This window comes from Eriocheir sinensis, chromosome 34 (assembly GCF_024679095.1).
Source record: "Eriocheir sinensis breed Jianghai 21 chromosome 34, ASM2467909v1, whole genome shotgun sequence".
NCBI lineage: Eukaryota > Metazoa > Arthropoda > Malacostraca > Decapoda > Varunidae > Eriocheir > Eriocheir sinensis.
The window spans coordinates 2,690,368-2,704,300 of NC_066542.1; the positions used below are offsets into that span (position 1 = coordinate 2,690,368).

The 13,933-nt window shown below is 45.4% G+C and overlaps 1 protein-coding gene across 1 annotated transcript in view; it reads right to left on the bottom strand.

Moving 5' to 3' along the window:
- Positions 1-13,933, bottom strand: part of LOC127007181 (uncharacterized) — a 149,252-nt gene that overhangs the window by 36,903 nt on the left and 98,416 nt on the right. The window contains exon 4 of the mRNA XM_050877895.1: positions 2,633-2,827. Coding sequence (XP_050733852.1) covers positions 2,633-2,827 — 195 coding nt within the window. The remainder of the gene's footprint in view (positions 1-2,632; positions 2,828-13,933) is intronic.

Here is a 13,933-nt window from a genome sequence, read left to right on the forward strand (position 1 = left end):
CAAGCCTGTTATGTGAGGAGTTCATCTTCAAATGGGCCTACACACAACTTGGGTAGGCGGTGGCTGAACAGATAGCAAGACGGCCCCGCGTTCAGGAGGACGCGAGTTCAATCCCCGACCGGTGCCACCAAGCTGGGATTTTTCAGCCGCCGCCGAGTGGCTTAAAACTACCCACATGCTGTCCAGAAGACCACCTATCAACCCGGACTCTAGATTCTAGGATTAAAGATGAGCTCCGGGAGGGCAGCATGAGCCAATGCAAGATGGCCTGCGCCAGAAAGGGCTGGGCCGATCATCAGGACCCACCGGGAAGAAGCCTTGGACCGAGCATCAGGATCCACCGGGAAGAAGCCTACCGGTGCAGTAGCCCAAGACGTAAAAAAAAAAAAAAAGAACATAGACGCTCAACGGTTCGGCAACGTTAAAAGCTCCTGCACCACACATTGCCTCGTCAGCCTCCTTGATTTCACATACAAAGACCTCGAGAAACGGAAGACCTCTGTAGCTCTTGCCTTTGTAGATTTCAAGAAGGCTTTTGACCTTGTTGATCACACCACAGTGCTCAACAAGGCCATTAACCTGGGGCTTCACCCAAGCCTGGTGGCGTGGATGGCAGACTTCCTCAGCGCGCGTCACCAGGTTGTCAGATTCCAAGGCAAGACCTCATCACCCAAGCCCCTCACCTGCGGAGTCCCCCAGGGCACAAAAATCGGCCCTATGTCATTTTTGATACTCATAAATGACGCGATGACCAACACTCCTTCGCGCTGGAAATACGTCGATGACTCCACAGTAGAGAGCACCATTGACAATGTACACCCTGACTACAGCCGCCTGCACAACACACTTGACGACCTTCAGAACTGGACGAGGCTAAACAAGGTGACTGTCAACCAGAACAAGACAGTCCTCATGCACATCATCATGCACCTCCACTACAGCCGCACCTCCACCTGTAGTCTCCATCAACGGCACTCCGCTCCGAGTGGTGGCGACAACCAAGCTTCTCGGTGTCACCATTAACAACCGCTTGACGTGGAAGGAGCATGTCAGCCGCACCATCGCTTCAGCCTCGTATCAACTCTGCCTTCTGAGGCAGTTGAAGTCACTGGGGACTCCCACGCGTGAGCTGGTGGGAGTCTATAATACCTTCATCCTCTCCAAGCTCACTTACGCCTCCCCAGCCTGGTTTCCATCCCTCAACACCACCCAACGCCGCCAGCTTGAGAGGGTTCAGAAGCGAGCGTGTAGGCTTATCCTTGGCCCGTCTTACTCCACCTATGACGAGGCCCTCGACACCCTACACCTGCCCACACTTCAAGACCGCTACTAGCACCTCCTCCAAAAGTTTGCGGTACAACTACTTAATCATCTGCGCCACCGTGACCTGCTCCCAGACACTGCGCCTCTCTCTCGCCATGCTGTCAGACACAGCAACCTACTGATACCTATCCGTGCAAGGACGGAGAGGTACAGGAAGAGTCCCATCCCTACAATTGTAAATTTAATAAACAACAAATAACTTCATAAGAGCAATTTATCTGCATATTTATATTAATTTAATTTAGATTATACATTTTAAGTTCATATTCATTTTATGTACACCTATATATCTATGTTAACATGTAAATTTTCAGCCTCTGACTGCACACGCTATGAATAAACCATTTATTATTATTATTAATATTATTATTATTATTATTATTATTATTATTATTATTACACACACACACACACACACACACACACACACACACACACATACACACACACACATATATCTGGTTTTCTGCTGCTAATTCGGCATTCTTCATTCCATTGTTTCATTATATTTCGATTATAGATCACAACTGCTGTATATCTTTCTGGAATGATTTACGTTTTTGTTCTTGCATATTCCTGTCGTCACCCTCCACATCAGTAGTAATGTTTATTAATCTTGTTTATTTTACTGTTCTACGTATACCTCAATAAGATCATATATGCTCCAATCGTATCATGTACACTTATTCATGCTGTGTTTTGTAACATGTCCATTTTTTTTTTTTTTTTTTTTTTTTTTACGTCGTGGCCTATTGCGCCGGTAGGCTTCTTCCCGGTGGATCCTAATGGTCGGCCCAAGGCTTCTTCCCGGTGGGGCCTGATGGTGGGCCCAGCCCGTTCTGGCGCAGGCGAGTGTTTATAGAGGTGCCATCTTGCATTGGCTGATGCTGCCTTCCCGGAACTCATCTTTAATCCTAGAATCTAGAGTCCGGGTTGATAGGTGGTCTTCTGGACAGCATGTGAGTAGTTTTAAGCCACTCGGCGGCATCTGAAAAATCCCAGCTTGGTGGCACCGGGCGGGGATTGAACTCGCGTCGTCCTGAAAGCGGCGCCGTCACGCCATCCATTCAGCCACCGCCTCCCCCGCTAGTACATTATCTTATTATTTACATCAATACTTGACCCCACTCATATTTTGACTCTCAAGCATCTATCCGTCTTATGCAGTCTTATCTGGAGAGGGGGCATGGCTTCGGAGTGGCCAAGTAACCACTAATAAAATTTTACGTTTCCATGCTCACATCAGTCATGAAGAGCTTTACATGGAATAGGAATAATGCCAAATAATGCTTACTGACACCTGCCTTACCTGTGTCTCGAGAGGAGGACGTGTTGGTGCCGAGCAGGGGCAGGCGCTGGCCCCTCCTCGTCCAGGATAGCGTTGGGGGAGGCCGCCCGCCCTTACTCCTGCAGGTGAGCTCCGCCCTCTCACCCTCCCCGAGCGGCCCCACCACGTCTACCACCCCGCGCCCGCCCCACAGGATCATGGGCGGCCCGGGCGGGACTGAAACGTAAAGGGAAAGAGGATGATATTAAGAACAGAACAGATTTATACGAAAATTATCTCGGGGAAAACAAAATGTGGTATATGTTGAAATATCGTTCTAGTGTGACTGAACGACCACGTGTTGTTACTCTGGACACTCCATAAAAAGAAAATAGGCGATGTTAAGAAAACGACGTTACACGGAATCGATACAATTTAAATGGAAATGCCAAAGCCGATTCGGGCGTGAGCACGTTTAGAAGAAAATTAAATACTGCAAATAATGGCTTTCTTTGGATCGATATTTCATTCCCTCTTTTCGTTCTCTTCTTCTTAGTCTATCAACTTTATCTTTTGTTTCGTGCAGTTCCTCTTGTATACTTCTCTTCCTCTTTTTCTTTTTCCGTCTTGCGGGATCGCAAAGTAGATAAAAAAGACTTCATTTATAACAACTAATTAGGACAAAAAATCTATTTTCTCTTCCTCCTCTCTTCATTCCATTTCCTTCGTCTCATCATTGTTCAGTTATATTGTATGCCGCCCTCACTCCTACAGTTTAACCTTTACCTAATTTCTCCTACATCCCCGTCATTTCTTCTTTTCGTTCTCTTTTTCCAAGTCTATCAACTTTATCTTTCGTTTCGTGCAGCTCCTCTTGTATACTTCTCTTCCTCTTTTTCTTTCTCCGTCTTCGTCTTCCTGAACATCGTCATCCTCTTCTTCGTCTTCATATTCCTTTCCTTCACGTCATCCTCCTCGTATGGAGTATGCATCTCATGTGTGGGGGTGCTCCACTCACACAGCTCTTCTGGACAGAGTGGAGTCAAAGGCTCTTCGTCTTATCAGCTCTCCTCCTCATACTGATAGCCTTTTACCTCTTAAATTCCGCCGCCATGTTGCCTCTCTTTCTATCTTCTATCGATATTTTCATGTTGACTGCTCTTCTGAACTTGCTAACTGCATGCCTCCCTCCTTCCCGCGGCCCCGCTGCACACGACTTTCTACTCATGCTCATCCCTATACTGTCCAAACCCCTTATGCAAGAGTCAACCAGCATCTTCACTCTTTCATCCCTCACGCTGGTAAACTCTGGAACAATCTTCCTTCATCTGTATTTCCTGCTGCCTACGACTTGAACTCTTTCAAGAGGAGGGTATCAGGACACCTCTCCTCCCGAAATTGACCTCTCTTTTTGGCCACTCCTTTGACCTCTATTCAGGAGCAGTAAGCAGCGGGCTTTTTTTTTTTTTTCTTTACGCCCTTGAACTGTCTCCTTTGCTGTAAAAAAAATGCGCTCCCTGCGAGATTCCACGAAGGCACAGGATTGGAATTACTACTTTTGAGGTCAAACTTGTAATGTAATTAAACTGAATACCATTAATCTGGTTAGATTTTGTGAGCTGCCTCTCCCGCCCGCCAGCCTCAGTCTCTCCTCATGCCCCTCCCTCACGCATGGAAAAGGGCACGGAAGACAGATGAAAGCGAAGGAGTGAGGAAGGCACTAGAGGACAAAGAAAATAGGAAGGTGGTGCAAAAACATACAACATTAATGCTCGGGTAAGTAGGGTAGCGTGCATGGTGACAATGTGCACAGAACGCGGAGAAAAGCCAAGGAAGGGAGGGAAAAACAGAGTTCCAGATGACAAATAAAATAGAGGTGAAAGAAGTGGAGGTATAGAAATATTTGCTACGTAGTGGAGTATCATATGGAAAGAAAGAGAGGGGGAAGGGATGCCCAACAAGTCCATGCCCGGCGCCAGATAACAAAGAAAAAAGATAAAGTAAGAGAAAAATGCTTCACTAACGATCAAAAGGAAAGTAGTGTACGTGGAATGAAGAAAATACCTTGTTGCTTAAAGGAATATAATGAGCAACATAAGATGAAGTTAAGGGAAAGCCAGTCAGGCCAGGTAGGTGAACGGGAGGGTCGGCAGGGTATGTGCAGGGAGGGTCTGGCCTCACCTATCTCACCTGCTCATTAAACCGGTCATTATCTGGCACCTCACCGTAATCACCTGAGGCTAATGGTTTAATACTGTTAAAACATGGCTATTCAGTTTCCGGGCGAGTGCTTTCCGTCCTTTACCGTATCTAGGACGTAAGGCGACGCCCGGCACGAGGCAGTGGCGAGAAGGACTAAGTTTGTGTGGCGGGCGAGGCGCGGGGGAGTCGGCGACCAAGGCCCGTCTTGCCGCCCGTCACCTTCCCCGAGGGTGAGGCGTGTGTGAGGGGCAGGCACCGACACGTGACTCTCGGCAAATGGAAAAAGTTTGGGGGTGAAAAATATTCAAGTATAGGGGTTTTTTTTTTTGGGGGGGGCGGGGGGGGGGGAACAAACGTAAGAAAAAAAAAAAAAAAGAGTCCAATTACTGATCGTTTCACACTTCGGTTGTTTTTAATGGCGGTTGGAGAAACATGTCGGTTTTAACACATTTTCCAGCGTGACCCTCAAAAAGCCTAAACTTAACCGCACGATAAATTAATTGGTATTTATTCTGCAAATTAATTTCCCCGAGTGAAAGCCACAAAAACATTCACCATATTATCGCGCCGCTTCACGGTCCGGCACATCGGCGCCGCGGGGGACTGCTGGCGGAGGCGGTGGAGGGGCGGGCAGGCTTGCTTACCTTTACCTAATTCATAGTTATTCTGTACGTGCGTGGGCCTGACATACTGCTGCCCCGTCTAGTATGCTGTACCTGTCCGCTCGACATAACAATTTTATCTGTCCAACTGAGTTTATGCAGCCGTGTATCGAACAGAATATTAATTTGCCTCAACCATGATACAGAGACTAACATGACCTTTGCAATATTTTACATACTCATATGCAATTTGCTGACATCTGAATACACCTGCACGGAATTACCAGTCCTTGGCTGATTTCCATACTAATTTTCATACTCTGTTTTAGGTTTTGCTTGCTTTCAATCTAGGCTATAAACAGATACAGAGAACATCCCAAACACTAAGCACTTCAATGTAGTTTAATACACACACAGAGATGGATGACTGCGTCTTTTTTTCTATTCCAGCCAAGAAACACGCTCATTTTTTCCATTCTCACTCTGATTCGTCTTCTTCTGGTCTCGCGAACAACGTCGTCATATATTTCGTTACACATACGTGTCTTATACCTTTTCGTGAATATCCTAACAAAGGAACTACCCAAAAGGGGACCCAACCTTCCCTACCCGAAATATCTCACATGCTTTTTTAGATATATTTCTCAAACTCTCTAAAGCGACTGCTTTAGACTTGTAGGAAAACACCTAATCTCGTTAGTCAGTTAAATCTTTAGACTTTATAACCTAAAGGTGTTGACGTAAAAGGCAAGGGAATGCGCAAATTGGGAGAATGGAGTAAGAACATAGGCTTCGTACATACTGTGCTTAGGAAAGCGTACTCCCGCGGAAGCTGCCAGAAAGACTAGTTTTAGGAGGATAAAGTGAAGCGTCAATACTACAGAGGCAGAGACAGAGACACAAACAGAGACACAGACAGAGAGATACAAACAGAGATTCAGACAGAGATACAGACAGAGATACAGACATAGAGAGACACAGGAAAAGAGATAGAGAGGCAGAGACAGTAGAGAGAGAGAGAGAGAGAGAGAGAGAGAGAGAGAGAGAGAGAGAGAGAGAGAGAGAGAGAGAGAGAGAGAGAGAGAGAGAGAGAGAGAGAGAGAGAGAGAGAGAGAGAGAGAGAGAGAGAGAGAGAGAGAATGGGAAAGGGAGAGAAAGAGAAAGAGAAAGAAAAAGAAAAAGAAAAAGAAAAAGAAAAAGAAAAAGAGAGAGAGAGAGAGAGAGAGAGAGAGAGAGAGAGAGAGAGAGAGAGAGAGAGAGAGAGAGAGAGAATTACATAAAATTACGTAGGAAATCAGACCACACAGACCCCATGGTCCAGACTAGGTGGTCTGTCCTTAAACCTAAGTGATTTTACATTAATCAGATGGCTCCAAAACGTCGCTTTTCTACTCTAATTAATATTAAGTTCAAGGAAGTGACGGTCGAGCTTGTTTTTAAAGGAGTCAATCGTGTTACACTGGACCACTGATGGTGGGAGCTTATTCCATTCTCGCACTACAACGTTGGTGAAGAAAAATTTGGTGCGGTCTGAATTTACTTGTCTACATTTGAGTTTTATGCCATTGTTCCTCGTTTGCAAAGTGTCATCGATCATAAACAATTTTGTTCTGTCTACATTCGTGAAACCATTAAGTATTTCAAAACATTCGATCAGTTTTCCTCGGAGGCGACGTTTCTCAAGAGAGAACATGTTAAGAGTGGAAAGCCTTCCTTCGTAGGATTTGTTGCGCAAGGAAGGGATCATTTTTGTTGCTCGACGCCGAACACCTTCTAGTTTAGCAATGTCCTTTGCATGGTGGGGAGACCAAAACTGTACCGCATATTCCAAGTGAGGTCTGACTAAACTATTGTAGAGCGGAAGTAATACATCTTTATTCTTGAATAAAAAGTTTCTTTTAATGAAGCCATCCATTCTGCTCGCTTTATTTGCTGCATCGATGCATTGATGTGAGAATTTGAGGTTTGACGCGATTTTGACCCTCAGGTCCTTAACGCATTGAACGCTTGTGAGTTTAACGCCGCGCATTTCGTAATCGAACTTATTTTTTGTTCCAACTTGAAGGACCTGGCACTTGTCTACGTTAAAGGGCATCTCCCATTTATCCGACCAAGCTGAAATTTTGTGCAAATCCTCTTGGAGGCTTTGCCTGTCTTCGTCAGTGAGAACCGAGTTAGCAATCTTTGTATCGTCTGCAAATTTACTAATGCGATTATTGAGTCCAACATCCACATCGTTGATGTAAATAATGAAGAGCACTGGGCCAAGAACCGAGCCCTCAGGGACGCCACTAGTGACCGGCGCCCGCTCTGAGTTAAATCCGTCAATCACAACTCTTTGTTGTCTGTTGCTCAACCAATTCGCGATCCATTGGTTTACTTGACCGTCAATACCTATTTGCTTTAATTTATAAAGTAATTCATGATGTGGGACTTTATCAAACGCTTTCTGGAAATCAAGATAGACTACGTCCAATGATTTGGTTACGTCATAAACTGAGAAGAGATCGTTATAAAAGGTCAGTAGGTTTGACAGGCAGGATCTTTTGTTACGGAAGCCATGTTGTGAATCCCTAATTAATGAGTGGCTTTCGAGGTAACTCACAATTTTGTCTCTAATTATGCTCTCGAGTAGCTTAACTAAAATTGAAGTTAGACTAATGGGTCGGTAGTTACCTGGTATTTTTTTTGTCTCCTTTCTTAAAAATCGGTGTCACTCTAGCCTTTTTCCAATCCGAAGGGACGATGCCTTGTCGCAAGGACATATTGAATACGGTTGTGAGGGAGGAGAGTATTTCGCTCTTTGTTTCTTTAAGCAGTATTGGATATACTTTGTTGGGTCCGGGACTTTTATTTGTTTTAAGTGAATGGAGAGCTTTAAGGACTTCGTCGGTTGTTATTTCAAAATTAGGCAATGCATGCTCAAGATTTACAATAGTACTGGTGTTGGGGGTAGTGGGAGGAAGACTGTTAGTATTAAACACCGAGGAAAAGTTATTGTTTAAGAGGTTTGCAATGTGTTGGCTGTCAGTCACTAGTGCACCGTCGCTGTCTGTTAAAGGTCCAATACCAATTTTGATCGCCTTTCTGTTGTTTATGTAATTGAAGAAAGATTTCGGATTATTTTTACAGTCGGCTGCAATATTTTCTTCATATCTACGGTTTGCCTGTCATATTAGTCTTTTTACTCGTCGCCTGGCATCATTATAAAGTCTAATATTTTCGGGCATGCTTTGTTCTTTCTTTAACCTGTAAAACAATTTTCTCTCATTGACTGATTGTTTAATTTCGCTATTAAACCACGGTGGGCTTTTATTAGTGTTAATTCGCTTCTCGCACAAGGGGACGAATGTGTTCTGTTGAGTGAATAAGTGATTTTTAAAGCTTAGCCAGGCTTCCTCTACGTTGCCGTCATCTGATAGTTGTATTTCTGTTAGTTTTTGTCGGATTTCTACGAAGTTAGCTCTTTTGAAATTGGGCACCTTTACTTTATTTTCAGTCACTGATGATTGAGCTCTAATGTCGACGCGCACTAATTTATGATCGCAAGAACCGAGGTGTTCTTCTACCGTGACGTTACTGACTAGGTTATCTTGGGTCGTTATAACAAGGTCGAGTATATTATTTTGTCGAGTTGGCTCAGAAACCATTTGGCTTAGATAATTTTCTTCTAGAAATTCGATCATTCTATGTGACTCGCCTTCTGTACCTGACAGTGTCGCCCAGTCGATAGGAGGGAGGTTAACTTCTCCTAATCGCAGTGAGTCGTTGTTATTAAGTGACTGCCTTAAGACGCTGTACAGTTCAAGGTCGTCATCGAGTGATTGCCCGGGAGGTCTGTAGGTGACAGATATATTTAAATTGACTTTTGCAATGTTTACTCGCACGCACAAATGTTCAACGTTACTGTTTCTTGGTGTTTTGTCAGTGGGTTGCAAATAGCTTTTGACAAAAAGGGCGACGCCACCGCCTCTACGGTTTACACGATCTTTGTTGAAGAGTCTGTAGCCATCTATGTTGTATTCGGAACTTAAATCAATATTTGTGGTGTCGATAAATGTTTCGGTTATAGCAATTATGTCAAAATTTTCTGTTAGAGCAAGACATCTCAGTTCATCAAATTTGTTTCTTAGGCTACGCCCATTGAAACTAAGGATTTTTAAGTTATCTAGAGGCTTGGTAATAGAGGTGGTGGTACTTGCGGGATCACGGTTACGGGTTTGTTGCGATGCACGGCGTCTATTTACACGGGCGGGGTGGAGGGACGTGGCTGAGACTCGTTTTTTGATCGGATGTCACGTACTGCGTCGTTAAGGAGCCATCCGAATCTGGCTGCCCCGATGGGAGACAGGTGCAATCCGTCCCTGTGGAAGAGCTCACTTTGTCCATAGAAATTGTCCCAGGCGTTGAAGAACTCCACGTCAAGCTCCCTACAAAGAGTCTGTAAGCGGTTGTTTAGGCTGAAGGCCTTACTGAAAAAGTCGCTCTCCGCCCAAGTCCGTGGTAGAGCTCCTGAAATCAAAATGTTAGGGGATTAAGACTTGTACTGCTGGATGAGCCTACGGTACGTGTCCAGGAGTTCCTCAGATCGGGTCGTGGTGACGTCGTTCGTACCTATGTGAATAACAAACAGTGAATCATTAGTACCCTGGGGGGAGATCTCTTCAAGAGCAGCAGTTATATCATCGATCCCAGCACCAGGATAGCAATAGTTCCGTCTTCGACGAGGAACTCTGCCGCAGAACTCAACGACCTGTTGGCGAATCATGGAGTCACCCACCAGGAAGGTGCTCTCCTGCTCGTCCTCCTCCTCCAGAATGGCAAACCTGTTGAAGCAATGAACAGGATAAATCTCTTGTCTGGCTGGTTTGGCTCCTCCATTCACGACGGTGAAGCCATCATGGGCGTTGCCAGCATCCTCCCGCTGCGTGGTGTTGTCCGCTGGTGTCGACGGTACCGTTGAGGGCAAGGGGGCGGTTGGAGAAGAGTTTGGCACCATAGCAACGTTAGCCTGGATGAACTCCTGCAAGGAGGCAACAGTGCGAGAAAGCTCTATTATTTTATTCTGACCTGCTTCCATCTTCTCTTCATGCTCCTGCAGTCTTGTCTCGAGATGCTGCCTGGTGAGAGAAAGCTCTATTATTTTATTCTGGCCTGCTTCCATCTTCTTTTCCTGCTCCTGCAGTCTTGTCTCAAGATGCTGCCTGGAGAGACACAGTCGACAGACAGCAGAACGCCCTGTAAAAAAGTGAGCTGAGAAGCTACCGTTACAAGTACTGCACTTCTTAGGCGTCATCTTAGCTGAAATGAAAGAGATAAAAACCCAGAGTGAAGGGGATTAGGAAAGGGGGTGAGGTGTGTGAGAGGTATTCTAGTAATGGAGGAAAAGTGAGAGAGAGGAGGAGTAGGAAGGGATGTGAGGTGAGTAAAGAGGGGGAAAGAGAGGCGGTGAGTGAGGTGTGTGAGATCAAGGAGGGTTAGGAAATAGGTGAGGTGAGTGAGAGGGAGTTTGGGAAAGGAGGTAAAGTGGGAGAGAGGAGGAGTAGAAAGGGATGTGAGGTGAGTGAGGTGTGCGATCAAGGAGGGTTAGGAAAGAGGCGAGGTGGGTGAAGGAATGGGTAAAGAGGCTGTGAGGCAAGGTGAGTGATGGGGTGGGAGGGCTTAGAAATATGTGGAGGTGAGGGAGGAGTAGGAAGGGCTAATCCTCTAGGCCCTAGTCTAGGGGATTTGTAGTGAGGAGGAGCAGAAGGGAAGTGAGGTGAGCGAGGGTGGGGGGGCTTAGGTGAGGTGAGGAAAAGGGGGGTAGGAATGGTTAAATCCTCTAGGGGATTTAAAGAGGGTGTAGTGAGGAATAGCAGATTGAATCCTCAGGGAATTCAAAGGGTGAGTTGTTGACACACCCAAATCACGCGTGAAAACACTCGGGAACACAACAACACACTCGAAACACACGAAACGCTCAGAAACTCAAACATAAGCACGATTAAGCACACTCAAGTCACTCGCAAAAACACCGGAAACACAGCAGCACACTCAAAACACTCTGAAACCCACGTAGAACACTTGGAAACAGCCAAATCACACGCAAAAGCACTGGAAACACAACACACTTGAAACACTCTGAAACCCACGCAGAACACTCGGAAACAGCCAAATCACACGCAAAAACACCGGAAACACAACAGCACACTCAAAACACTCTGAAACCCACGTAGTACACTCGGAAACAGCCAAATCACACGCAAAAACACCGGAAACACAACAGCACACTCAAAACACTCTGAAACCCACGTAGTACACTCGGAAACAGCCAAATCACACGCAAAAACACCGGAAACACAACACACTTGAAACACGCTGGTTGGTATTATAAGACACTTTCGCTTCTCACATCAGCTATTTCTAAATGCCAAAGAGGGGGTCGGTCGTGTTCTAATGTGTGTTTCTTCAGGTTCATGGTACAGAGGAAGGGTCAAACTACCATCAGGGTCATAAAACTACTACTGAAAATGCCCACAACTCCCACGAAAGCCTTGTCAAATAGGTGTTCTTGGGCGACGAAATGTCTTATAAAACGACCCTCTGAAACCCACGCAGAACACTGAAACCGCCAAATCACACGCAAAAACACCGGAAACACAACACACTTGAAACACTCTGAAACCCACGCAGAACACTCGGAAGCAGCCAAATCACACGCAAAAACACCGGAAACACAAATCACAGAGGCAACCACAGACAGACACATTCGCAGAAACCACAAACGAACACACACTAAACACGTGTCGGGAAATCACAGGCAACACACAAAGTCCACAAGCGAGAACACACAAACACACGTGAAAGCTAACGCAAAGCTAAATAGCACAACGAAAACACAGGGTTGCCAAGGCGTGCAGCGCGGGTAAGCTAGGCTGTGGTGTGCAGCGGGGAGGACACGTCCGTCTCTCAGGAGAGGTCAGGAGTGAATCTAAGAGAGAGAGAGAGAGAGAGAGAGAGAGAGAGAGAGAGAGAGAGATAAGGTATCAAGACACTTCAAAACTATATTAACATTGAACTCGCTTGAAACAGAAATATTTCATTCATTTTTAAGAGTAGAATCGAAAAACAGTATGTCTTACTTCCAATATAAAGACGTTATCTGAAGTCACTATAAAGTTCCCAGCGTCAAAGGAACTAATACTCAAGGGGGAGCATCAAAGCGTTAAAAAGTGATCCTATCATTTCATCAAATCTGCAAAAAGCTATCATTACAACAAATTTTCCAGATGCATTTACTTTGTCAAGCTGTAAATATTCAAGGATGAGTTTTATCCGTGTTCATTCCCATTTTCCAGATTGTTTTATCGTTGTAGTCGATCCACAGATCAGTTTGAAAATATAAAAAAGCGGTACAATGGCCCTGACGAGAAAAATGCTTGTCACGCTTTCTTTCTTTTCTTTTTTAAGTAAACTATCACATCCCTGAATATTACATCAACTTTTTATTTAGATTCTCTCCAGTCAGCAATAATGTTCTGAAGTGTCTGTTGGAGTTGTGTCTTCACATTTATTGTTTCGTTTCAGAGCGCGCCGTGGGCCTCGCTGCTGCAGGAGGGATCACTTCACCTGCAGCAGCAATGCGACACGTTCATCAGCCTCGCTACTTTGGAAGGTAAATAATGCTCTTTTTAATGTACAACTTTGTTTGTAGTTATGCAACTCGGCTTCAAAGTGAGCTGTGTTGAGTACTTCCGCTGATGTAATTACTTGTTAAATGGTGAAAAGAGTGAGTGAGTGAGTGAGTGAGTGAGTTAGTTAGTTAGTTTATCAGCCCACCCAGACCGTATTATCCAGACTAAGTGATCTGTCCTTAACCTGAGTGAAATGCTATCAAATGGCCTCCAAGACGCTTCATATCTCCCACAGCGAATGCCAAGGTGGAGGAAGTAGCGATCAAGTTTACTGTTAAAGTTTTGCTACACTGAACTACTGGCGGTGGGAAGCGTATCATATTATCGTATAACAGTGTTGCTGATAAGGAGTGACATTACAGCCCCGCTTCTGTTCGCTTTGAAACACTTTGACACTAAGAATAGCACTGTGGTGAGCCGCTTCCTTTGGACTCTGCGACACTCCTTCTCTGGGCGCACCAGTAAAGGATAAGGGGCTTGGGCGGCAGCGGCTTAGCAAAATGAGAAACTGCTTTGGACAGGAAGTCGGGGAATCCTCCCTCACAAATGGTCTGACGAGTTTTTGGAGGAAGTCATAAGACGGGTGTTCCCAGAGGCTTGAAGTCGGGGAAGTTTCTAACGACTCGGCTGCATTCTTTTGGGTCGAAGATAGTGGTTGGCTCGGCGGGAGGAAAGAAGCTTAGTCTTGCACTTGTCCGGGTGACGACGCGGCGAGGGAAGTGGAGGGTGGGCGAGGCTCCCGCTGGGCATTATCCTGTGGCCAGCAAAACGCCGACGCAGCAGGCGAGGAATCGATGGCGAGGCGGACGATAGCAATATATGGAAAGATACGAGTTAGTAAGTCTGACTGTGAAACGGCAAAAGAC